This window comes from Staurois parvus, unplaced genomic scaffold, assembly GCF_062004578.1.
Source record: "Staurois parvus isolate SC_StPar_1 unplaced genomic scaffold, SC_StPar_1.0 ptg000387l, whole genome shotgun sequence".
Taxonomy (NCBI): domain Eukaryota; kingdom Metazoa; phylum Chordata; class Amphibia; order Anura; family Ranidae; genus Staurois; species Staurois parvus.
In genome coordinates, this window is record NW_028318183.1 from 5,512,922 (window position 1) to 5,537,608 (window position 24,687).

Genomic DNA, 24,687 nt, shown 5'->3' on the forward strand with positions numbered 1-24,687 from the left:
TCAGCAATCAGCGGTCACCCTTAGAGCCAGTGGGGGCAGATTCTGCATTGGACCGATGATGCATGCACCTAGGTAAGTATAATTTGGGGAAAAAAAGCCATCCCATACTTCTCTTTTAACTGACATCTTTAAAATTAGTCCAAGTCTGTAGGTGTGGTAGAGACATTAGATTGTGAGCTCCTTTGGGGCTCATGAGCTGGTGTGAAAATGTTTATTTTCTGGGAAAATAGATATATAATATGTCAGCACTACATAAATACAAGAAAAAATACAGGTGAATATTGTAAATGAACATTTTATTTGAACAAGGTGAAAAAATGGCTAATTTTAAAAGGGTAATGTTTTCCATCCAGGCTTTCACATTAGTAGATTCCTAAACTTATTGAAGGGGCTGAGGAGCAATTAATATGCATATATACTACTGTGTATACTTTTAAACACAATATATAGGAACTTAGTGTGTATTTGACCAGAATATAGAAAAATAAACCGTAGCCTGGCTAGAGTCTGTCAGAGCCATAACATCTTGGATTTCTTCAGATACATTCTTTCTAGACCACCCATATCAATACTTCTGGAAAGTCCTGCTGGGCCTGAGAAAATAAGCCCATACTTTACATATTGTGTGATTTACACCTCTAAGGAAAGACATCTAGGAGTTACAGAGACATGATTCATGAAAAAGGAAGATCCAACAAGCTACACCAATTTTTGTACATATAAAAAATAATGTTATGATAACTGTCTTTTTTTAGAATTCCTGTTAGGCTTTTACTACTACTTGGGACTCTCTCGAAAGATTTACCTTCACTTCCTGCTGACAATGGTTTCACCAGACTGGAACTCAGGGAAAACTAGCAACAGCTACACATACAGAAATAAAAATCTGACAGAGGTGCTAGCCTTCCCCTGCTCTAATAAAGAAAAGCATTTCTTTCTGTTTGTGTTGCTGTTGGAGCGTTCTCCTCAATTCCCCAAACCTTCTGCTCTCTAGCTCCCTCGTCACCTCTCCTCCTACTCTAAACATAAGTCTCCTCCTACTCTGTTTGCTTTTAGACCAACCCTGAAAACTCTCCTCTTCAGAGAAGCCTATTCTGCCCCCATCTAACATCTGGAGTTTTATTTTCTCCATCAGCTCATCCCCAACAGCTATTAGCTTTTGTATCACTTGACTTTCCCACTTAGATTGTAAGCTCTAACGAGCAGGGCCCTCTGATTCCTCCTGTATTGAATTGTATTGTAACTGTACTGTCTGCCCTCATGTTGTACAGTGCTGCGCAAACTGTTGCCGCTATATAAATCCTGTATAATTATTATTATACAGGATTTATATAGCACCAACAGTTTGCTCAGCGCTTTACAATATAATGGGAGACAATACAGCAACAATACAGCAACAATACAAGAGGGATAGGAGGGCCCTGCTCCTTGGAGCTTACAATCTAGGATAATAAAACATTGTCAGGAGGATAGGAAGCCAGGATAAACTGTTCTAATGGACTCCCAGGTAGCAAAATAAAACAAAAAAAGACTTTGGCTGGGCATAAACTATGTATGTTAACAATTTAATCACATCATGATTATAGAGGGCTACGTTGGTCAACTCAGCTGAACTGTTGATTTTTTACTTTCAAGTCCTGAGATCAAACTTCTCTCAACATGCACTGTTCAAAATTAAACTCAACCCTGACTTTCAGTCTTGCACAGTTGTACAGGCACTTTTCCTGTACCGAAATTGCCTACTCTAATTTCCCTGCACACTGTGAACTTCTATGCAAGTCTAATAGAGCCCACCTTATGCCCTGGCTGGAGGACATCCAACATCAACCTAACACTTTCTTTCCAAGTCTTACTGCCCCTGGCCCTCCGTATTCATTCATTGAAATTCAGTTCTTTTAATCATAGAGGCTCAGCATTACATGCGGGTGTTACCTAAAGCTCTACATGGAAATGCACCCCACCTAGGAATGCAAACTCTTCCAGATTGGCATCTACCCATCAAGGTAGTGCCAGATCACCAAATAGGCAGAGCCTATCGACCCCGAATTGTTTAAGGGCTCTGTGACTATGGATCTAAATAATATTGATTTGATCTTGAAAGAAAATGACAATGCTTTTTTAAATTGTTTACCAAAGATAGAAAAAACGAATCAACTTAAAGTAACAAAAAATTAAAAATTAAAGACTCCATAGAGAAAAAAAACTGTATTAATGTAATGTACCCAATAACAAAAACTGTAGCTGCTGACTTTAAAAAAAAAAAAACACTCACCTTTCCCTCGATCTCTCAGTGTCCTCCCTGGTGCCCGTTTCACCGGCCATCCTGTGTTCCTGGCATCTTCAGTGTCTGCACTTGGCTATGACAGCTTGCAACTTCACAGCCGGGTGTCCACTGCACATGCGCGATTAGCACTGCACTTTCTGAGTAGTCCAGTAGTCTTCTGGGACCTGTCACGTGTCCCAGAAGACTACGGGGAGGGAGGGGGAGAGGACAATGTCTGCTTACGATCGCCTAGGCAATTGCAGCGGAAGTGGGAGCAGGTACCTGTCAATTTTGGGTACCCGCTCCCCAAAGGTGCCAATCCTTTGCGGAGTCCTAAACCAGTTGCCGACCGCAGATAGCCGACTGACGGCTACACTGCGGCCGACCAGTTCTGGGAGGGCGTCATATGATGTCCTCCAAGAACGCGCTCTCCTCCGAGCCCCCTGGGGCGCGCACCCGGCGATCTTCGTGATCACTGTGTCCTACGGACACAGCTGTTCACGTGATGTGGTAAAAAGCCAATCACAGCGGCTTTTTACCACGTGATCAGCCGTGTCCAATGACACGCTGATCACAGGGAAATGTAATTGCCGGTTCTCAGCTGCACTTTCCTCACGCTCTCAGAATGTGGGGAAAGTACTGCTGAAAACCGGCAGTTGTCAGAGCAGGGATCGGCACCGATCATCAGGGCACTGATGATCAGTGCCCTGATGATTGGTGCCCAGCAGCGCCACCCACCAGTTCCACCCACCTGTGCCCAGCAGTGCCGCCCACCAGTGCCCATCAGTGCTACCCACCTGTGCCCATCAGTGCCACCCACCTGTGTCACCCAACTCTGCCTATCAGTGCCACCCACCTCCGCCCATCAGTGCCACCCACCTGTGCCCATCAGAGCCACCCATCAGTGCCACCCATCAATGCAGCCCAGCAGTGCTGCCAGTCAGTGCCCAGCAGTTGCGCCAGTCAGTGCCCAGCAGTGCCGCCAGTCAGTGCCGCCTATCAGTGCTGACTATCAGTACCCATCATCAGTGCCGCCTATCAGTTCCAGCTATCAGTGTCACCTATCCGTGCCACCTCATTAGTGCTGCCTATCAGTGCTGCCTATCAGTGCCCTTCAGTGCTGCCTATCAGTGCCCATCAGTGCTGCCTATCAGTGCCCATTAGTGCTGCCTATCAGTGCAGCCTTATCAACGCACATCAGTAAAGGAGAAAAATTACCTGTTTGCAAAATTTTATAATAGAAACAAAGAAACCTTTTTTTTTCACATTTTTTGCTTTTTTTTTTGTTTATAGCGCAAAAAATAAAACCCCCAGTGGCAAGTAAATGCCACCAAAAGAAAGCTCTATTTGTGAGAAAAAAATGATAACAATTTCACATGGGTACAGTGTTGCATGACCACGCAATTGTCATTCAAAATGCGACAGCACTGAAAGCTGAAAATTGGCCTGGTAAGGAAGGGGGTATAAGTGCCTAGTAGGCAAGTGGTTAAAGTGGAACTTCCCCTTTTGGGTGGAGCTCCACTTTAAAGTACACAAACTGTAGACACATTACAGTTTGCCTCATAAAAGCTAATTTTCTTTCAGCTGTCAGTTTGTAAAAAACTTTGGTGCAACCTACATACCTGTAATGTACAGTAGCGATGGTCATCTCCATCTAGTGGTCGAGGTCTACACTACTTAGTTCAATGTTATCCCACTAGAGCGCATGCACGAGAAACCTCCAGAAAACTGTGATGGGGGGCCCAAGGTCTCAACTGCCTGGGGCCTCCACAGAGTTTAATCCGGCACTTCATCAATACATTCTGATATTTTGCATAAGATATGCCAAGAACTTGTCTTTTGCTTGCATTAGGGCTGAGGCCTCCCAAAAGAAATAATGAGGAAGGGTACTGTAATGTTTTCTGGAAGTTATGTACAACATCCTGCTGGCCACTCCCACCAGTCATGATCTGCCTGCATAGAGAAACACAGAGACCTAGTGATAACATCACTGGAACTTTAAATAAGGCAATAAAAATGTCATTAGCACACTGATGAGGCGATGAGGGAGGAACCAGAGAAGGCAAAATATATGTGGATTGATTAAACTAGGTTTTAAGGAACAAGAAACAAGCATAACTTGCTAGTTTTTCTAAAAACAAAGTTGATGTTATAAATTGAATTGACAGTGACAACACATGAAGTAGCACGTCATCATACAGTAAGTGCTTTGTGCAATTACTATTTTATATGTTTCATATTTATCTTATACTACTTCTTATCTAAAATATGTCTTGCTTTGGGCACTCGAATGGGATCTTGAAAAATTTGTGGTCAGTTGACATATTATTAAGAAAAGATAAGGAAGACAACAGTCTAAAATTCACTTAGTTCTAGCAATATAACCCTTTGACATCAAGTGGCTATCACATTTACACTGCTAGTAGTCTTTATATGTTTTTCCGGCCTAGATTCATGTTTTTAAAGCTCCACGAAAGTTTGTAAACTACCAGCAGGTAGGCAATCTAAACCAAGGCAGGAAGAACTATTATGTTCTTTCTATAGTCAGTGCTGTAGTAAGTGCTCCTTTACGGAGTTTCCTTTTAGCAAAATGGACATTCAGGATGGCAGTGGATCTACCTTTAAAGTGTTTGTAAACCCACAAGTCTAATTGAATAAATCTGTCTCTTTCTGTATTTCATATGTGCTTTTTTTAAAAATAAGATATGTGTTACTGTTATAACTCTGAATTACCTGGTTGATTCTGCCAGTTCCCAACTTTAGTGCTGAAAACTAGCCACACTAACCATCCATGTTAGCGTGGTCAGTTTGCGTCCCCTGTCATTAAGTTCTGAGATACAGCCAAGTTGTGCAAGTGGTTAGTGTAGCCATGCCAGAAAAGGTATAACAACATTTTTTTTTACAAATACATATTATTACCATGTACAGACCCTTTTTAACTATTTAACTATTAAACACAGACTAACTAGTATTTACAATTATTTTAAGCCTGCACTGAGTTTTGAACCTTATAGCTAAGGCTGGAAGGGCAGTGTTTGTGTGGGACACAGTGTGACTGGTCTAGCCCTCCTAGGGGCACTGCCATTCCATGTTGCAAACAGACAAAAAGACCAAAGGCGCAAATGCCAATCGTCATCCAATGTCTTAAATATACAGCAACTATACTATAAGCAGTATTGTCCTACCACTGTGTGGTATACCATCTCTCACTGGGGCTCCCCACTCAAAGAGATCTTTGCGTAGGTGACGTAGTCATGTATGAACTCTGAATATTATATATCTCCAACATCTCCTGCAATAGACTTTTCTATATGAAATCCAGGGAACTCTTAAATCAACCGCCTGAACTTGCAGTACACTCCCTCAGATTTTCAGTACTACTAGTTTTTGCGACTACCAATTAAACACACTCATATTTTCAACTCCAACTTTCTCTCTTTTGCAGGTTTTGGCTTTTTTCCAAAACAGCCTGAACATTAAAGCTATTGTAAATCCTGTGTGCTTGCATTGGAGAAAATGAAATGGGAATCTTTGAAGACTCCCAAATTCAAGTCTATTGGCAAGAAGCCCAACATATTCTACAAGTAGACTAGATTTAAGATTATAAGCTTCTTAATGTTAGGATAAGAAAGACAAATTTAGCTAATAGATAGTAGGAAGCAGTAGATCACAGAATGTACTCTGTACAGGTTATTTATGAAGAATAAAATGTATGGGAAGTAGTTGTGCCAAGTTTTGTTATGGATATGAAAATATGTCCTCCGGTTCTGCAATTATACAGCCCATTTACACAACTTCTTTGTACGGTGTTTATGAAATTTGTTTCCATATTGGTATCTGGAATTAATAAAGTGAAACTTTATTAAAAAACGAAAAACTCCCTGACCTATTATTTGTATTAAACTATATTGCAGATTCCCACCTGCTTCTGTTCTAAAGCTTCCACAAACATCTGCAGGAAGGATGACCTCATTAACCAAGGATTCTGTATTAAAAAAGATTTACATAGTCGATCATCCTTTAGGCATTAATAAAGTGGAACAACACTCAAAACTAGGTTTTTGCTGTTCTTGGGATGGGTAAGGGTTGCAACATCTAAAAGGTTTTTCAGTGTCCTTATTGTAGAGATTTATCCTTACTTGCTGCTGTGTCACCTCGATGGGACATGAGTGAAAAACGCCCAAACTGGGACAGAGTCAGCAATAAAACTTGACAGAGATCTAATGGTATCGTATGACTCTGTCCAGTATAAGTTATCAAACACTAAATAAGAAGCTTGTTTTTACTCCCTTCTCAATGATACACACACTGCAGCACAGGGCTTGGTAGCTGGGGCTACAGACAATGTTGGTTCCATTGTGCATCATAAATGGAAATATTGCCAGAGAGTTCTGCCAGTAAATGATCACTAGCCTGGTAACAAGCTATTTTTTTTAAAGCACATCTGTGGAGAACAAAAATACAATAGCAGAGCAGTATTTCTACAGAATCTTCCACTGCAAGCATCACCTTTTGCCTCCTTTCACAAAGCCGAGAGAAGGCGTACCTCTTTACCTCCAACCCACAATGCAATGTCTTGTGATAGGGCAACCTATTAGTAGGCTCATTTTCACATGAGTGAAGTGGTGCCTATAGTTATATACCTAGTGACTTTGTGAATAATGTTATTAGCTGATTCAGGAAAGCTTTAGACGGCACTTAAGTAAGGGTTTCTGCAGAAAATAGTTGTGTCTACAGCTCCCTGCCATTGCTGTAAGATTGGCATTTGTATATTTTCTACAGCTTTATGTCAAGGGATTGCTCACGCTAGTGGTTGGGGGGCAGTAAAACCATGCCCCCTTTAGCTGCAGAGGCAATGGTGTACACGTCATGGCCTCGATGCTTTGCTTCATGGCCATGGAAGGAATTATATGTTGCTTTCAGAAGGCGCTACTGTGAATGGGGCAGTCTGAAAGCACCCTGCAACTGCACAAAGTCCCCGCGGTTGTGACATGATAGTGCAGGAGCCAAGGGGTTAAAGCAGGAGGTGAGGAGGTGATACAACACCTCCTCACTGTCTGTGAACTTTCTATTTAAACCAGCTAAATCCTGTCAACATGATGCAAAGAAGGACACTTGCTCTTTATGCTGAAGCACTGGTCTTTCAGCAGAGGTATGCACACTGCCTGCCTAGTCCAATAACAACAGGCGTGACGCAGCACCCTGGAGTGCCCTCTGGGTTCTTCAGGGGCGTTGTGGAAAACTACCTATAAATCGCCCAAAAATTGTCAAAAAGCTGGTGGGAGAATCAAGCCTGACGTTGTTTGTTACCCAAAGCAACAGGGTTTTATTGTGCAGCAATACATCCTTGGGCACTGTGCAGGCCATCCACTGGCATCCTAACAAACAATTATGTCATTGGTTTGTGAGGAGGACATCAGGTGCCGGCACAACATCCTTGTTTGCCCGTCCCCTGCCTCTCTTCATCAGCACTGGGGTCACATTAGCTGTGTGAGGATGAGAAACTGAGGGAGAGGTGAAATTTTGGAATATTAATCAGTACCAGTTTGCAAAGGTATATTTGCTTTGTAAAAATAAATCACCTTTAATGATAGGTGTCCTACAAGTGTGGATACTGTTATGTAAACTGATTTGTTTAGTTTTTACATTTTATATTTTAAAAGGGGTGCCTCCAGATTATTTAAATGGGTGCCTTAAAGTGTTACTTAACTCAGGACCTTGCATTAACTATATCTGATCTCCCACAGTACACACTACACTGAAATGCAATTATTTTAGTAAATATAAACTGATAAACACCTTTTCTGATCAGCAGTGTATAGAAGTCATGTGACTTCTATCAGTGTCCAGCAGAGCACCGGTTAAAGCTTGTAGGAGGAGATTCATTCTGCTCTGACTGTCCTATGAGGCTTCATAACCCCTGACCCTCTGTCTGGACAGTGTTGAAAAGAAAAAAGAAAAAAAAACTTTCTAGCAATACATACTAAGGTAAGCATGTGCAGAGTGACTCCTAGCAGCTCTGTACTATCAGCAGATGGTTTGGGGACTGTAGACGAAGGGGAGGATCAGAGAAGACAGGATCATACACCCCTTAGGTTCCACAGTGAGTATAACAAACATGCTTTACTGCATATACAGACTGATTTTACTGTTGTGGGTTTAGTAACACTTTAACTGAAAAAAGGTTGAGGAAGACTGGACAGGAGAGCTCCAGCTCTGAAACAATGATGGTATGTTGGACTGCTTATACACAGAGAGCAGTATGCTGGCAGAAGACAAGTGTACCTACTCAGGCTGTTGGTGCTTTATAAAGAAAACAAGCTGTAAGAATTTGAACACCTTTTTGATATTTAGCTGATATTTTGATGATTTAAATGGAAAGATCAATTCTGTTTTTTTAAAAGAACACATTTTAATTAACTTTGTAGACATTAGTAAACAATAGACAAGATAAAATTCCCTTACACAGTGCAATTCACCTCATAGGGTGTTAGATACAACAGACATGACAATAAACTGAAGTTAAAAACAAAAATGCACAACTGATCTTGTGTTTCAGGATTCTGGACATTACAGAGACCACTGGCTCATAACGTTCGAAAAACGTATGGCGTAGTGCCTTTCCCAGAGGTAATCGTAAAAATAAGGGCAATTATTGGGTCTCTTTCTGTACAGTTGCTCTATCTTGCACTGTGGGTACAAGTAAAAAGTAGAGGTAGAGAGCCAGATTGAAGGAAAGTAAAAACAAATTGGAAGAAAGGAGGGAGGAGAAAAGAGAAACAAAGCCAGGGGGAGGGATGTGGGGCACCCGACTGGTAGGATAATTTATCCCATTGGGGGACTATAACTAGGGTTCTCTAATTTCAATCAGAAGAAGGGTATAGGGGTGGCGAAGAAATCAATCCAAATGAACCATATTTACAAAAATTTCAGATAACGTTCATGAAGGCTGGCGATAGACTCCTCTATCTTTATAATTTGGTTGACCTCCGCCACCCATTCCCTGATAGTGGGAGTTGTGGTCGATTTCCAATGCCTAGGGATTATTGCTCAGGCTGCTAACATCAAAAATTCCTTTCTTAGTTTTAGCAATGGGCCTAGAAAATTTTCTGGGATTTCAGGCTAAGTTCTGCCTGTAATGAAATGGAAGAGCTGGAAAATGGAATGAATAATGGAGCAGGTCTACCACAGATGAAGGAGAGTGTCTCCAGGTTCTCCACATCGCCAGCACCAGTCAGGAATTGAAAGTAATATTTTATGTAGTAGATACGGACTTTGGTACCACCTAGTTAAACGTTTGAAATTTCATTGTTGAGCTTGGGTGGCTATACTAGTTTTGAATGTGAGAAGGAATGATTTGTCCCTTCTCCCGAATGGGATGTCCTAACTCTCTCTCCCAATCCCGGAGATAAAATTGATGGCCTGGGAAAGCCGCTGAAAGAAGAATGTTATAAAGCTCAGAAATAGCTGGACTATTCAGAATCCTGTAAGCACAGGGCCTCAAAGGTTTAAGGTCCTTGTGGAGTCTCCCTAACTCTGCAGATTTAGTAAATAAATGTCTACGTTGTAGGTAAATTAGCCAATGCCCCTGCCGAGAGGGGGGGGGGGTGCAATTGGGTTTTAAAGTGATGTTGAAGGTTTGGCTTTTTAAAACAAAATACAATAACATGCATGTCATATTTACCTGCTTTGTGTAGTGATTTTGCAGAGCAGCCCTGTTTCTCGCATCCCCAGCCAGTGCTCCTTCCCCTTTGCCAGTGCCCCCAATATAGATCTACTTGCTATGGGGGACAGGGCACTCCCGAGCCCTGGTCTATGCGTCCATAAGACACATAGAACCATGGATCAGCCTGCCACCCCGCATTCTCCCTATTGGCTCACTGGCTGTGATTGACAGCAGCGGGAGCTAATGAGAAGAGGGAGTCCCGAGACAGCCAAGGCTCCCATGCACATCACTGGATAGAGAAGGGGCTCAGGTGAGTATCAGGGGGGCTGTGGGGGGATCAGCAGAGAGCCAAGACTCCCATGCACATCGCTGGATTGAGATGGGGCTCATGGGAGTATCGGGGGGGCTGTGGGGGGATCAGCACACAGAAGGTTTTTTACCTTCATGCATAGAACGCATGAAGGTAAAAAACCTTCAGTCTTTACAATTACTTTAAGTACAAGAGCACATAGCTTAAGTCTTTTTTCTTTTAATCATAGCTGTGCCACTAAGGCGTAATTCTAAAAATATAGATGGTGTTAAGGAAATTGGTGGTGAGACAGAAATACAAATCCTTTGGCAAGCAAAGCAGCTTCCTTATACATATTCCATTTTTATATTTAGCTGTTTGCCGGAAGTTCAGCTTTAAGAACAGACAAAATAGGTAACACACCTTTCTAGCACAAAAGACTGCAAGTTTCTTGTGGGGCTGAATGGGAAACAGTATGGGCAGCTGTCTCCATGAAAGGATGACATATACTGTAGAGGGTGTTTGAGGTTGGCCACAAAAAAAAACTGGATTCTTCTGAGTGTCCTATTTTATTTAGTTAATGAATTTATACATTTAAATTTATATCATGGTTACAAGTTTTGCACATCTCCGATGTTACAGATTTCTAAATCTGTTTGCATAACTATATGTGATATACTGTATACCAGTATTTGTTTCATGAATACACCACATTTTCCAAATGGATTGAAGTCATTATGGGTAAATTTTACTTCTCTGATAAGTATGTCCCAAAATGAAAAAAGGATTTACAACTGTGATCTCTACACACAACTTCTATTTCTGATAGTGGTGTTGGGCAGAGAAGTTAAAGCACACAGGGCACACTCTGAACTCACTTACTATGAATTAACGTACTGTAAAATCCACACAGCGGCACTTGGTCTAAATACATCTCTGTTCATTACCTCTTCCCTAAACTGCTGGTTTGTATTCACACGCATCCCTAGAAAAGTCAAATAAACACAGCCCTTCTCCTGCCAGGAGGCTTGGCCATTTAGCCAGGCTAAAGCAACACTGTCCGGCTAGTGGCTATTCACCACAGGAACCCCTTTTAAACAATGTGCACACGTGAAAATAAAAAGAGTGCACTTAGTTTATTTTTCTACATGAAATTCAACAGAAACCCTGATTTGATCCTGCGGCTGGAAGTGCAGCTCTTCCTGTTAGAAGTCCATCCGCTGAGCAATGTGCTTGTATTAGATCCCAGGGGTATTGCACTGAATTTGACTGCACCTTCTCTTCCTTCACTTTTTTTTATTTTACAAAACATCTTGCAAGCACTTTAGCGCCACACCTTAAAGGGAATAAAGTTTAACTTCTGGCAGCAGAAGCAGCAGACTGGCCATGTAACACATAAGGCGTTAACCTATGAAAATGTTCTATACTTGAACAAAACAAATGAACTTTCAGCCAATAAAACACAAGATTTCCAAACACAACACTAAATATGGCTGCTCATAGACAAACAGACCTTGGGGAGTTATGTGCCTTTCGGAGACTCAGTAAATGACTGCATATACCAATTTGACCAACCAGCACTGCAACAGAAGCAATGGTACTGTTTCACTGTGTATGTTGACTGAAACATTAAAGTATATCAAAACCCAAAAACAGAGTGCAGGCTGCCAGTCCTTAGCTATAGTGGCTTCAATTGTTTTCTCTTTTTGGGCTTGCTTTTTTTTATTTTCACCTGCTGATCCTTTAAAGTGTCACTAAATACAGGAGCCTCCATTCACTGTATCTGGTCTCCCACAATACACACTACATGGAAATGCAATTATTTTAGTAAATATAAACTGCTAAATACCTTTTCTCATCAGCAGTTAGAGCAGTCATGTGACTTCTATCAGTGTTCAGCAGCGCACTGTTTGTAGGAGGAGTTTTCTTTCTAGGAGGATGCAGAACCCCTGACCTCTGTCTGGACAGTGCTGATTGACCCTGTGGTGATCACATGCACTCTCCCAAAAAAAAACCCTCTCTAGCAATACACGCCTAACTGAGCATGTGCAGAGTGTCTCCACACGATATGTCCTAGGAGATAAGAGGGGGGCACTGGAAGAAGTGGAGGATCAGAGAAGTCAGGATCAAACTGCATTTTTACACAATGTAGAGGATTAACCCCTTAGGTTTCATAGTGAGTATAACAAGCATGCTTTGCTGCATACACAGACTGATTTTACTGTTGTGGGTTTAGTAACACTTTAAGTAACGCGCTGCTTACTCATTGTACTATATCTATGCAGGAGCAGTGTTCTGTTCCTAGGACAGGGAGTGTGTTAGGATTACAGAATCTTCTCATCTTCATAACATCAAGAAGGCATTCAGAAGTTCACATAGGTGAACTGGGCAGGGCTGATAACATAATTTGAGATAAGACTGCAGAGTGCAAAAGACACACACAACACTGGATTTCTGGAAGGATCAATAGGTATTTTGTTGTACCAACTGAACAGATATAACAAAACCTTTTTAACATTTTATTTAACTAACCAAAAGGGAGCAAAAACGAAAAGTTCATTTCTGGGGTTTACATACACTAAAAACTAAGAACAAGGAATTGTTGCTCGAAGCATACAACTACACATAGTAGAAGGATTCTCCTGTGGACTGTAACTAACTGCAGATCCATAGCAGCAGCTACAGAAGCCATGATAGAACACCATAATTCCAATTATAGGAATAGCTAAGAACACTTACTGCTACAGGCTCAGCACACATATGCTGTCACTGTTCAGATTTATTAAAAGCTGTAGATGTTCTTCATTCCTCTTGGCTAGCAGAGTTTATCAAAGACTAGGGAGATAGCAACACTGGAAAAAAAGGTCTGATTAAACTCTGCAAACCTAACTACAGTATTTTTTCAATCTTTTCGATAAACCTGTAATGATACATTTTTCAATGTGTGCTTCAAAAGTTTTGTTTCTATTTATAGTTTACAATTATATATGTAGGAGACACAGTCATATTTACGTACTACAGTATATGCAGATTATTTTTGCTTTGTAGTGCTGAACAATTGTTGTACTTTACTGCTCCACACAATGCAAGTCAATGGGGTTGATTTACTAATGGAAAATATCCTTGTCACTTTGCAAAGGAATTTGTTATCTAGCTTAGTGAATGTGGTGAAAAATATCCAATTATGGGCAAGGATAATTTTTTGCTTGCTTATGATTGAACGAAGTCAGCAGAGCTTCACGTCCTTCACTAAACAAAAACTGGGAATACACTTTTAGAATTTTGTTAAAAATTTCGTTTTGACAAGTTATGAGAAAATTTGAAGAAGCAGGATTGAATTTGTTTGTCGATTCAATGAATTTCTAACAGTGTATGTGGTTTTCGTTGGAAAGCCCATTCATTTCAAAATCGAACGTTAAAAGCAAACAAAATTTTTAAATATCTCTACGACTAAGCCTTGAGTGGTGAAACACAGTAGAGTAGAAATCTCTGGGTAGGGACTAAGGCCAAGGTCTTTGATGTATTAAAGTCTTGATGTTCGACACATCATCGGTGTGCAGTTGTCTTCTCTTTTCCGTGAAAGTTTGAACTACTTTCGAACCACATTCATCAAGACATCAAATGTGCTGAGAATTTTTGTAAAATGTTCATATCAATTTCCATACACAATTTTGCTAAACAATCTAATAGTGTATATTCAGACAAAGTAATTACAATTCTCCTTTAGATGAAACTCCAGGCAAAACGTTTTCCATTGTTTTATAAAATGTCTTTAAAAAAAGTTAAAACATTCTGTCAGGTTTTCATTTTTGTACACTCGAAAACTATTAAGGGAAAACAGATTAGTTGCTATAGGCTAGTGCTCTTTGCATATCGTTACAGCTATTTTTGATGTTATATTAAATGAGCCAAAATGTATGCTTTGTTTCATGACAATGTACACTCAAAAAACTAATGATTTTCCGGATTAGCGAACTAAATTCTATGATGATGTTTTGTCATCTAGAGCAGGGCTTAAAATTTCCGCTCACCAAATGCGAGAGGAAATCCCTTTGTGGAGAGCACAGATAGAGCGGGTGGCTTGCAATAGAGCGGGTGGCTTGCAATGCGATCCCCAGGCCCCAGGGATCGGTTTGCTTTCCACTTGCGCTCCAAGCCTCGTTGTGAAGCCAACTTCCGGTTTCCGACTTCTGGTTTTCTGACCGCCTTGGTGGACACGAGCCTGCTCTCTACTGCCTTGAGGGGCACGAGGCCCGCTCTCCACCGCCTTGGGAGACACAAGGCCAACTCTACACCGCCTTGGGGGACACAAGGCCCGCTCTACACCGCCTTGGGGGACACGAGGCCCGCTCTACACTGCCTTGGGGGACACGAGGCATGCTCTCCACTGCCTTGGGGGTAAAAAATACATGTTTACAGTAACTATTATTATATGTTTTTTTGGCATCAAAATAGGCACTTTTTCTTATGCTATACTTCTGTAAACTAAACTTACATCTTTTAAAAGAGACTTTAGTTACTAAAGTCTCTTTTTAAAGATGCAGGAGATAAACAAAAAAAATACAAAATGTTTACTACAGGTTTAAAGCTGTAAAACTTGATATTGCTATTAAGCTATCTCTGTTGTGTTTAAATTGACATAATAAAGCTATGTTATAATTGCAACTTTTTATATTTTGGACTCTTTATTCTAAAGAAAAATGTAATTTCATAAGCTTTAAGAGGGCGTGGATGGGGGCAGGGCTGGGGGACGAGATGGGGTGGGGTTGGAGGTGGACCTGGGCAAGGTTGGGTGGGGCAACTGGTGGAGAGTACGGTTTGTGCTTAGCGAGTAGGTCTAGCCTCAAAATTTTAAGCCATGATCTAGGGTATATCTAGTGTCTGTATTTAATGCAAATAGCATAACTGAATTTGATGATTCTCATAAAATGAATGGAAGACGGCGCCTGAATGAGTGTTGAAATATTTTCCAGAATAATTAGCAAGTCCACATATGAACACCTATCTATACGTTTCTCAATAAAATAGGTAAAAGTGAACCTACTGCCTAAAGAAAAGTGCATAAAAAACAGTCCTTTGCAAAGAAAACATTAACTGCTCATCTCTCTCACTGCCCACACAGCTGATCTCAGTTGATCTCACCTATATCAGGCTACATGCACCCAGGTGGTTTGGCCAATCATCGTCACATCTTAGAGGCCTGCGTGCATAAGACCTTAAAGAAAACAACTCTGCTTAAAGAAACTTCAGAATCCGACCTTTTTTGCAGTGTTGATTTCTTGGTCCCCTGTGGTACTCAATGGTATAAACCTCTGGTTCCCTACTACTGAAACGTTACCAGATTTTCAAAATAAAATTCAAGAACACCCACAGAACCATACCCCCATTTGTTGCCACACCTATAAAATATAAATATAAAATGCCCCCCCCCCCCCAATTCTTAACAATTGTTACAAAGATTTGGAACAAGAGGCGGACGTTGAAGATACAGCATCAACAAAAAGTTATGAGTCTACTCTGCTATGGGTCAAGAGTGTGCAATACACAGACCGTATAGGTCAGAAGTATGTAAGGCATAGAGCGCAATGAACATGATTGTGCAACACAGAATACAGGGGTCAAGAGGGCATGGCATAGAGTGCAAGGATCAGGAGTATGTAAAACATAGAGTGCACGGTAAGAAGCATGTAACACATAGTGTGCAGGGGTCAACATTGCATTATGCATGGAATACAGGGGTCAGACGTGTGTAGCAACACGTGGAGGGGTCAGGGATACAGGTATGTAGTGTACAGGCCAGTTTACACAGTTGAACAAAAGATTTCCCCCTCCTGCCAGTACAAATACCCCCAATACAAATCTTTCCTCTCCAGTATACACCTCTCCCCTCAGTACAGACCACATACCCCACAGTATAGACTCCCCCCCCCCACCAGTACAGACCAAAAATCCCCCAGCACAGGTCTCTCCCCTTCCCCAGTACAGACCTTTCCACCCCAGAACAGACCCCCACCCCATCCCCATTACAAACCTAGGTAAGTTTTAAATACATAGAAATGTGCAGTGCACACAAGCATGCACAGACCTGCAGAAGATAATGGTATACACTGATTAGCCATAACTTTATGAGACTCATCTAATATTGAGTAGGTCCCCTTTTGCCACCAAAACAGTCCCTTTTTCTGCCAAAACAGCCCTGACCCATCGAGGTATGGATGCCCCCAGACCTCTGAAAGTATGCTGTCAACACTTCAAACTTGTTGTTGTATTTCTCAAACCAATTTTGAACCAGTTTTTAAGTGTGGTAGGGCACATTATCCTGCTGAAAGAGGTCAATACCTTTTCCATGAAGGGATGTACTTGGTCAACAACAATGTTTAGGTAGGTGGTAAGTGTCAAAGTAACATTCACATGAATGGCAAGATGCAAGGTTTCCCAGCAGAACATTGGCCAAAGTATCACACTGGCTCTGCCTGCCTGCCTTTCTCCCATACTGCATCCTGGTACCATCACTTCCCCAGGTAAGCAATGCACATGCACCCACACGTCCATAAGATGTAAAAGAAAATGTGATTCATCAAACCAGGCCACCTTATTGCATTGTTTCGTGGTCCAGTTCTGATGTTCATGTGCCCTTTGGAGCTGCTTTTGGCTGTTGACATGGGTCAGCAAAGACATCATGATCAGTCTGCGGCTACGCAGCCCCATATATAACATGCTGTGATGCCCATTTTTTCTGCTTTCAATACATCAGCTTCAGGGACAACATTTACTTGCTGACTAATATATCCCACTGACTTTCAGGTTCTGTTGCAACAAGATAATCATTGTTATTCACTTTACCTGTCAGTGGTCATGAAGTTATCGCTGATTGGTGTATATAGTTTGTATGCATTGAAAAAAGCATATGGACTCATTGAGTGAGCTGGCCAACATAGACAACAGCGGTCATCGTAGCTTATAAGTTCACACAATGGGCATGAAGAACTATGTGATGTTGCACCATTTGTTTCTAGAGAATTTATAGTGTAGGTATTGGATCAATCCAGAACCGGATACCTCCTACGTGAAAGTTAGGTGTTACATATTTAAGCAAATTAAATATGAAGTAATTGCTTTTTTTAAATACTTACAGTCAGGTCCATAAATATTGGGACATCGACACAATTCGAACATTTTTGGCTCTATACACCACCACAATGGATTTGCAATGAAATGAACAAGATGTGCTTTAACTGCAGACTGTCAGCTTTAATTTGAGGGTATTTACATCCAAATCAGGTGAACGGTGTAGGAATTACAACAGTTTGCATATGTGCCTCCCACTTGTTAAGGGACCAAAAGTAATGGGACAATTGGCTTCTCAGCTGTTCCATGGCCAGCTGTGTGTTATTCCCTCATTATCCCAATTACAATGAGCAGATAAAAGGTCCAGAGTTCATTTCAAGTGTGCTATTTTCATTTGGAATCTGTTGCTGTCAACTCTCAAGATGAGATCCAAAGAGCTGTCACTATCAGTGAAGCAAGCCATCATTAGGCTGAAAAAACAAAACAAACCCATCAGAGAGATAGCAAAAACATTAGGCGTGGCCAAAACAACTGTTTGGAACATTCTTAAAAAGAAGGAACGCACCGGTGAGCTCAGCAACACCAAAAGACCCAGAAGACCACGGAAAACAACTGTGGTGGATGACCGAAGAATTCTTTCCCTGGTTAAGAAAAAACCCTTCACAACAGTTGGCCAGATCAAGAACACTCTCCAGGAGGTAGGTGTATGTATGTCAAAGTCAACAATCAAGAGAAGACTTCACCAGAGTGAATACAGAGGGTTCACCACAAGATGTAAACCATTGGTGAACCTCAAAAACAGGAAGGCCTGATTAGAGTTTGCCAAATGACATCTAAAAAAGCCTTCACAGTTCTGGAACAACATCCTATGGACAGATGAGACCAAGATCAACTTGTACCAGAGTGATGGGAAGAGAAGAGTATGGAGAAGGAAAGGAACTGCTCATGATCCTAAGCATACCACCTCATCAGTGAAGCATGGTGGTGGTAGTGTCATGGCGTGGGCATGTATGGCTGCCAATGGAACTGGTTCTCTTGTATTTATTGATGATGTGACTGCTGACAAAAGCAGCCGGATGAATTCTGAAGTGTTTCGGGCAATATTATCTGCTCATTCAGCCAAATGCTTCAGAACTCATTGGATGCTGCTTCACAGTGCAGATGGACAATGACCCAAAGCATACTGCAAAAGCAACCAAAGAGTTTTTTAAGGGAAAGAAGTGGAATGTTATGCAATGGCCAAGTCAATCACCTGACCTGAATCCGATTGAGCATGCATTTCACTTGCTGAAGACAAAACTGAAGGGAAAATACCCCAAGAACAAGCAGGAACTGAAGACAGTTGCAGTAGTGGCCTGGCAGAGCATCACCAGGGATGAAACCCAGAGTCCGGTGATGTCTATGCGTTCCAGACTTCAGGCTGTATTTGACTGCAAATGATTTGCAACCAAGTATTAAAAAGTGAAAGTTTGATTTATGATTATTATTCTGTCCCATTACTTTTGGTCCCTTAACAAGTGGGAGGCACATATGCAAACTGTTTTAATTCCTACATCGTTCACCTGACGATGTATGTCCCAATATTTATGGACCTGGCTGTATTTAGTAGAAAGCTTTTCTAGTAGACAGACAAGGAACATTTCAGCATGATCCAACAGCATTTGTAATTAAACAATACAGCCCAAACAATAACCACCACTGCATTCTGGGTAAGAGGCCTAACTACATTTAGGGTTTTCCTCAAAAACGTATAATTAACAAGCCCCAAGCATGGTATGTACAGCAGAGAGCAGAACACAGCTGTCCCTTTGCTCCCTTGGTCCAGAAGGTCATGGTATCATATCTTCAGTGATACAGATATCAAAGCAGAAGCAGATTTTGTTTTCAAGCTGTATTTAGCAGTGGTAAACTATAGCCCAGGATTATTTGTGGATTTACCTTGTGTGTTGGATTTAAAGCATAACTGCACAGCACAGACCCATCCAATATCTGGCTATGTAAACCACTATTTGAAGTTGAAATTTAAAGAGCTGGGAAGATCCTGAATGATTACTTAGAGGCTTGGAACATGTGCCCTCACAATATTGTGGCAGCTGTCTCTGTGCACTTAATGGATTTTGTGCTTGGTGCACATCATTCAAGAGACAATGTGAATATGGTAAGCTGAGCTATTCTTACCAGACCGCTGTGCATAAGCTGAGATGGGGAACTCACCGCTTGATAAATGCCTGTGTCATTTCGTTCTGTTATACTTGGCTTGAGTTAAGGCCAGGCAGCGGATGTCCCTAGCAAGCCTGCAGACAATAATGGCACACTGGCCTGATGTACTTGTTTGGTTTGCCATTAATCTTACCTCGATGATGTACAGGACCACATTCTTGTAGAAACAGTAGAGGATGCATTTGGTCACACGATTGTAGCTCCAGGCTCCATGGACTAAAAGAAGTTTCTCCAAGTAAGAAAACTAAAAAGAAGAAAAAAGAAAAAAATACTTCAGAGGAAACCTGATGCGAAACTCTAATAACAAGTCTATGGCACGCACTGCTTTTGACTTGGGGGTACAGGAAGAGGATGATTTAATGTTCACACATTATATTTCCTAACATTTTATAATGTAAAGCTGGAACTGTCTGTCACATCTTTATTTATTGTAAATGAAATTAATTTACAGTATGCAAGTAATGTGAAGTGATAGAGAAAAAATTCCAAAATCAACACTAGCTGTATGTCCCTATGGTTACTAGAAATGGCATCTTGCCCCACATTTTACAGGGGTGCAGATTCTACAGAAGAGAGCTGGAGGCTCTCATACATTTTTCACATTCCCTTATGAGAAGAGCCATAGGAACTAATGAGACAATTGCAGATATTTGTATCTATATATGTTTATAGTGTTACTTGTTATAAAATACAAGTATAACAAAGTGGGAGAAAGGGGAAGAAATAGTTTTGTTTTTTTTAAGCACCAACTATATAAAATATGTTTAAAGCTGGGATATTATGCTCCCCCCCCCCATTCCATTCAAGCTCTATAGCAGTTCAACAAAATGTAGACAAAAATCTGCCAAAGACTATTTTGCTCCTCCGCACCACCTGAATCAACACCCCGCCAAACCCCAACCAGTCAGTAAGCCCTTTCCTTCTGCTATCGCAGCTATTACTACTACTATAGATATTACAAAACAGTGCTTAAGTGTAATATTTCCATCTGTGCTTATTCCCCTATGTCACAGTAGCAGGGGATTGCTAACCCCATATACTGTATAGGGTTTTTTTTTACACTTCAAGAGAGAAGAAACTTGATGACAGGAGCATAGTGTAAATCTATGCAGCAGTAAAGTAATCAGAGAAGACACAAAGGAGAGAAGGTACAGGGTCAAAAGTAATAAACTGGGGTATAGTTTGCTACCAACTGAGGGTAAATGGCTCTTGCTGGCATTTGGGGAAGAGGAGTGTCTGGCCTTCACCAGAGCTGTTGATGGTAAAGATGGACTTGTACAGCTTAGCTTTACAGCATAGATAAAAAGGCATAAGAAAAACAAATTGTCAGTATACAGGCAGACAAAAACAGAATTGTAACTAGAAGGGGATATTAAGACACACAGATAGGTTCATTAGTCAAAGTCAATATATACAGTATCTATATCAATATAAAAACAAGAACAGATACCATAAACAATACAGGTTAGATCAAGACCAAAAGCCAAGGCCAATACAGGTCAGTGCAGGATATAAAATATAGAAGGGCCTAGTCTAACTGCAGGAACAGACAGGGGCTGCACTGCGAGAGTCAAAGAGGACTAATTCGGACAAATGTACCAAAACACATACTTTACCTTGTGTTACTGCAAGGCATCATGATGAACAGGCCATTCATGTTATTCAGTTAGACTTTACATCTATTTTACAGTAATTGTCATACAGTCTGTACATTTTCTGTACATTTTCAGATGGTTGTCAACCATTGGGCATTGATATAATTGTTATTCTTGCTTGTGATTGCTGATACACATGGTAGTGCATAAACTAAGGGAAAGACTGACTAAAGGCAAACAGGCTATGCACTTTGCAAGTGCAGTTGCAGTCTTCAATTGCATTTGCTCCAGAGCTTAGTAAATGAAGTAAAGCTTCACTTTACAAAGAATACCCAATCAAATGGCAGGACAATTAAAAAAAACAGAATTTTTGCTTGCACATGATTGGATGATTAGTAAATCAAGTGTTTTAATAATGCACAGACTATCCCACCTTTGTATCACAGTAGTGAGACACCTAATGGCAGAACTATAATAAAATATATACTACTACAGGCACAGCCCCTTCTATGCTTTTCCACATCCTACAGAATGCCCAGCATTTATTCAACCCTCTGGTCTTTCCAAAACTGCCCTTGGGTAAGAATACCCAAGGGCAGTTTTGTTTGTAATTTATATTTACATTAAAGAAGACAGCCCTCTACTCAAAAGCATGGTGGTAGAAGCATGTGCTGCTTTAACATAGTGCTCGATATTGCATCAAACAGAGGCAGCCTAATGCAGGCCATAGATGGGTCGAAAATCTGCAGATTTTTCGGCCGAAAATAAAATTGGCCGATTTTCGGATCGTTAGTGGGTTAATAGGTTGGCCGTTTTTCGGTATTTTGGCAGATTTTTTTTATCGGTAAAGTTTGAAAAAAATTGGCCGATTTTGCCGATCGCACGATTTTCACGGCAATGATGGGCAAATCGGCCCATCTTTTTACCGATAAGAAATCTGCGCATGATCCGTGACCTGCAAGAGGAAGACAAAAAGAAGAAATAAAAGAAGAGGATGAAGAAGAAGAAGAGGAAGAAGAAGAGGAAGAAGATGAAGAAGAAGAAGAGGATGAAGAAGAAGAAGAGGAAGAAGAAGATGAAGAAGAGAAAGAAGAAGAAGAGGATGAAGAAGAAGAGGATGTAGAAGAAGAAGAGGAAGAAGAAGAAGAGGAAGAAGAAGAGGAAGAAGGAGATGAAGAAGAAGAAGAAAAGGATAAGGAAGAAGAAGAGGATGAAGAAGAGACGAAGAAGAGGATGAAAAAGATGATGAAGAAGAGGATGATGAAGAAGTAGAGGAAGAAGATGAAGAAGATGAAGAAGAAGAGGATGAAGAAGAAGAGGAAGAAGAAGAAGAGGATGAAGAAGAGGAAGAGGAAGAAGAAGAGGAAGAAGAAGATGAAGAAGAATAAGAGGATGAAGAAGAAGAAAAAGAGGAAGAAGAAGAGGATGAAGAAGAAGAATAATTCCAGTCCCGCAAAAAGTGTCCCTGCAGAGAGCTCCGCTATTTCTTTGACAGTTCTTTGACATTTATAACGGCTGCAACAATGTATATATTTGTTTCCGAATAAAACCATCTGTATCCGAAATGGATACAAATAGATACAATGTTGCAGCTGCTATAAATGTCAAAGAACTGTCAAAGAAATAGCAGAACTCTCTGCAGAGACACTTTTTGCCAGCTGTAGACGGGATGAAAATCGGACGATTTTTTTTACCGTTCCTGGTAACATCGGCCGATTGAACGACCGATTTTTCGTTTTTTTTAAGAAAAATCAGCCGGTTTTCTCCCCATCTATGGCCTGCATAAATGGGCATTCTACCTCACTGACACAACCATTGTATGGCTACATTACTGGCAGGGCAGAACTTGAGACATGAACAGTAAGCCCTTTAATGCTATTTGGAAGGTGCTAACCCAGGGCAGATAGCAGAGAATTTATAACACACACATTGCTTTGTTAAGGAGCACATGGCAGTTCATCTGGAAAGAATGCATAGGCTATTTCAAATGTACTGTGACCAGGACCTAAAGTGTGATATATAAATCATTAGACTTGGAGTAAATAGGATTCCTTCCAAGCAGGAGAATGATGCATAGCTTTATAAATGACTTATAGGGATGCCTACTGAGAGTTTTAATGATCTCTTATTGATATCCCTACAATCTGGGGGAAAAGTATAGGAAATGTTTTCTAACTAATCAGTCAGTCTCCTGTGGCCTGTTTGTCGGTTTCCATTTTGCTCTATATAAATAATTTTTGTTATATTATTTTAAACTGAATAATGGCCTTATTTTATATTTTTTTGAGCCAGTGTGATACTTTTCTTCATGACACTATTGCACCTTTTTGACTTCTCACCTGCTATTGGTGTTTGCTGCTATTACTGTATATGCTGCTGTTATCATTACAGTTTTTGATGAATTATTTGACCATATAGTGAATGAACATATTTTGTGTATATGATGTTTCTGTATATTAGCTTTATACATACTGTAAACATGTTACTGTGAGTTATTATCCACATACCCATGACTCATGATTCCATCATGTACGTGACTTTTTTGTACCTTTTATGATGAATTTACTAAATATTAAAATTTTACAAACTTTTTTTTTTTTTTAGCTTTAGATGTGCTTCTTCAATAAATGTTCAAATTATGGTCATCGTAAACATTATACATTCACAGTAAATGAGCACCTTCTACTTGCATATAATTTTGTATAAAATTGATGGTGTGCGAATCCAGCAGAATATACCTGTGTTCCTCTCATAGGTTATCTCTGCACTGTACTGACTTCCCCTGGCGAAACTTTGCCCGAGAAAATCCTGCTCTCCTCCTCTTTAAGCACAGCTCTGTGGAAGTTGTAATTCAGAGCCCCATAGCTTTCTTTGGGCAGCACGCTCCTGAAAGGACTACATGCCCCAGTGTCCTTTGCCCAATCCTCCTCCCTTTCCATGAGACTTTCCGCTGCTGAAAGGATGAGTGGGGGGAAGTGGGAGAAAACACAGAGCCTGCAGTCGCACTTCTCCCTCTGTCACAGAAGGTGCGACTGCAGTGGGGGGGGGGGGGACAGTTCAGCCAGCAGTTCACAGTGGAGGGGAGGGATCCTAAAAGTCAGCTGGCACTTGGCTACACTTTATACCAGTGTTTCTCAACCTTTTTACCTTGGAGGAACCCTTGGCAAAAAGTTTGAGATCTCTGGGAATCCCCGAAACAAAATTTGCAGATCTACAGCTCACTGAACATTGGATCTGATCAACGAGCTGTAGATATTACAATTAACAAACAAATTCAGAGCAGTGCAGGGAAGCTGTAGTTGTAACATGCCTTTTCTCCTTGATCCCCACTAGCCCTCCTCTTGTCCATCCCAGGTGATATTACAATTAACAGTGTGAGACAGACAGAAGAGGAAGACCTGTGGGGAACAGTGCAGTAAATAACAGTATGCTTCCCTGCACAGCTCTGCAAATGCATAACACAGTTTATAAAGTAAATACGCAGTACATTATGCACTACAATGCATCTGGTGAAAACAGTCCCTGGTAAAATGACCTTGCATGTCTTAAAAAATATAACAAACAGCATGGAAACACATTTGAAGTG

General features: G+C 40.9%; 1 protein-coding gene across 1 annotated transcript in view; it reads right to left on the bottom strand.

Moving 5' to 3' along the window:
- ATP8A2 (ATPase phospholipid transporting 8A2) overlaps positions 1-24,687 on the bottom strand; it is an 870,132-nt gene that overhangs the window by 347,459 nt on the left and 497,986 nt on the right. The window contains exon 27 of the mRNA XM_089685820.1: positions 19,640-19,750. Coding sequence (XP_089541946.1) covers positions 19,640-19,750 — 111 coding nt within the window. The remainder of the gene's footprint in view (positions 1-19,639; positions 19,751-24,687) is intronic.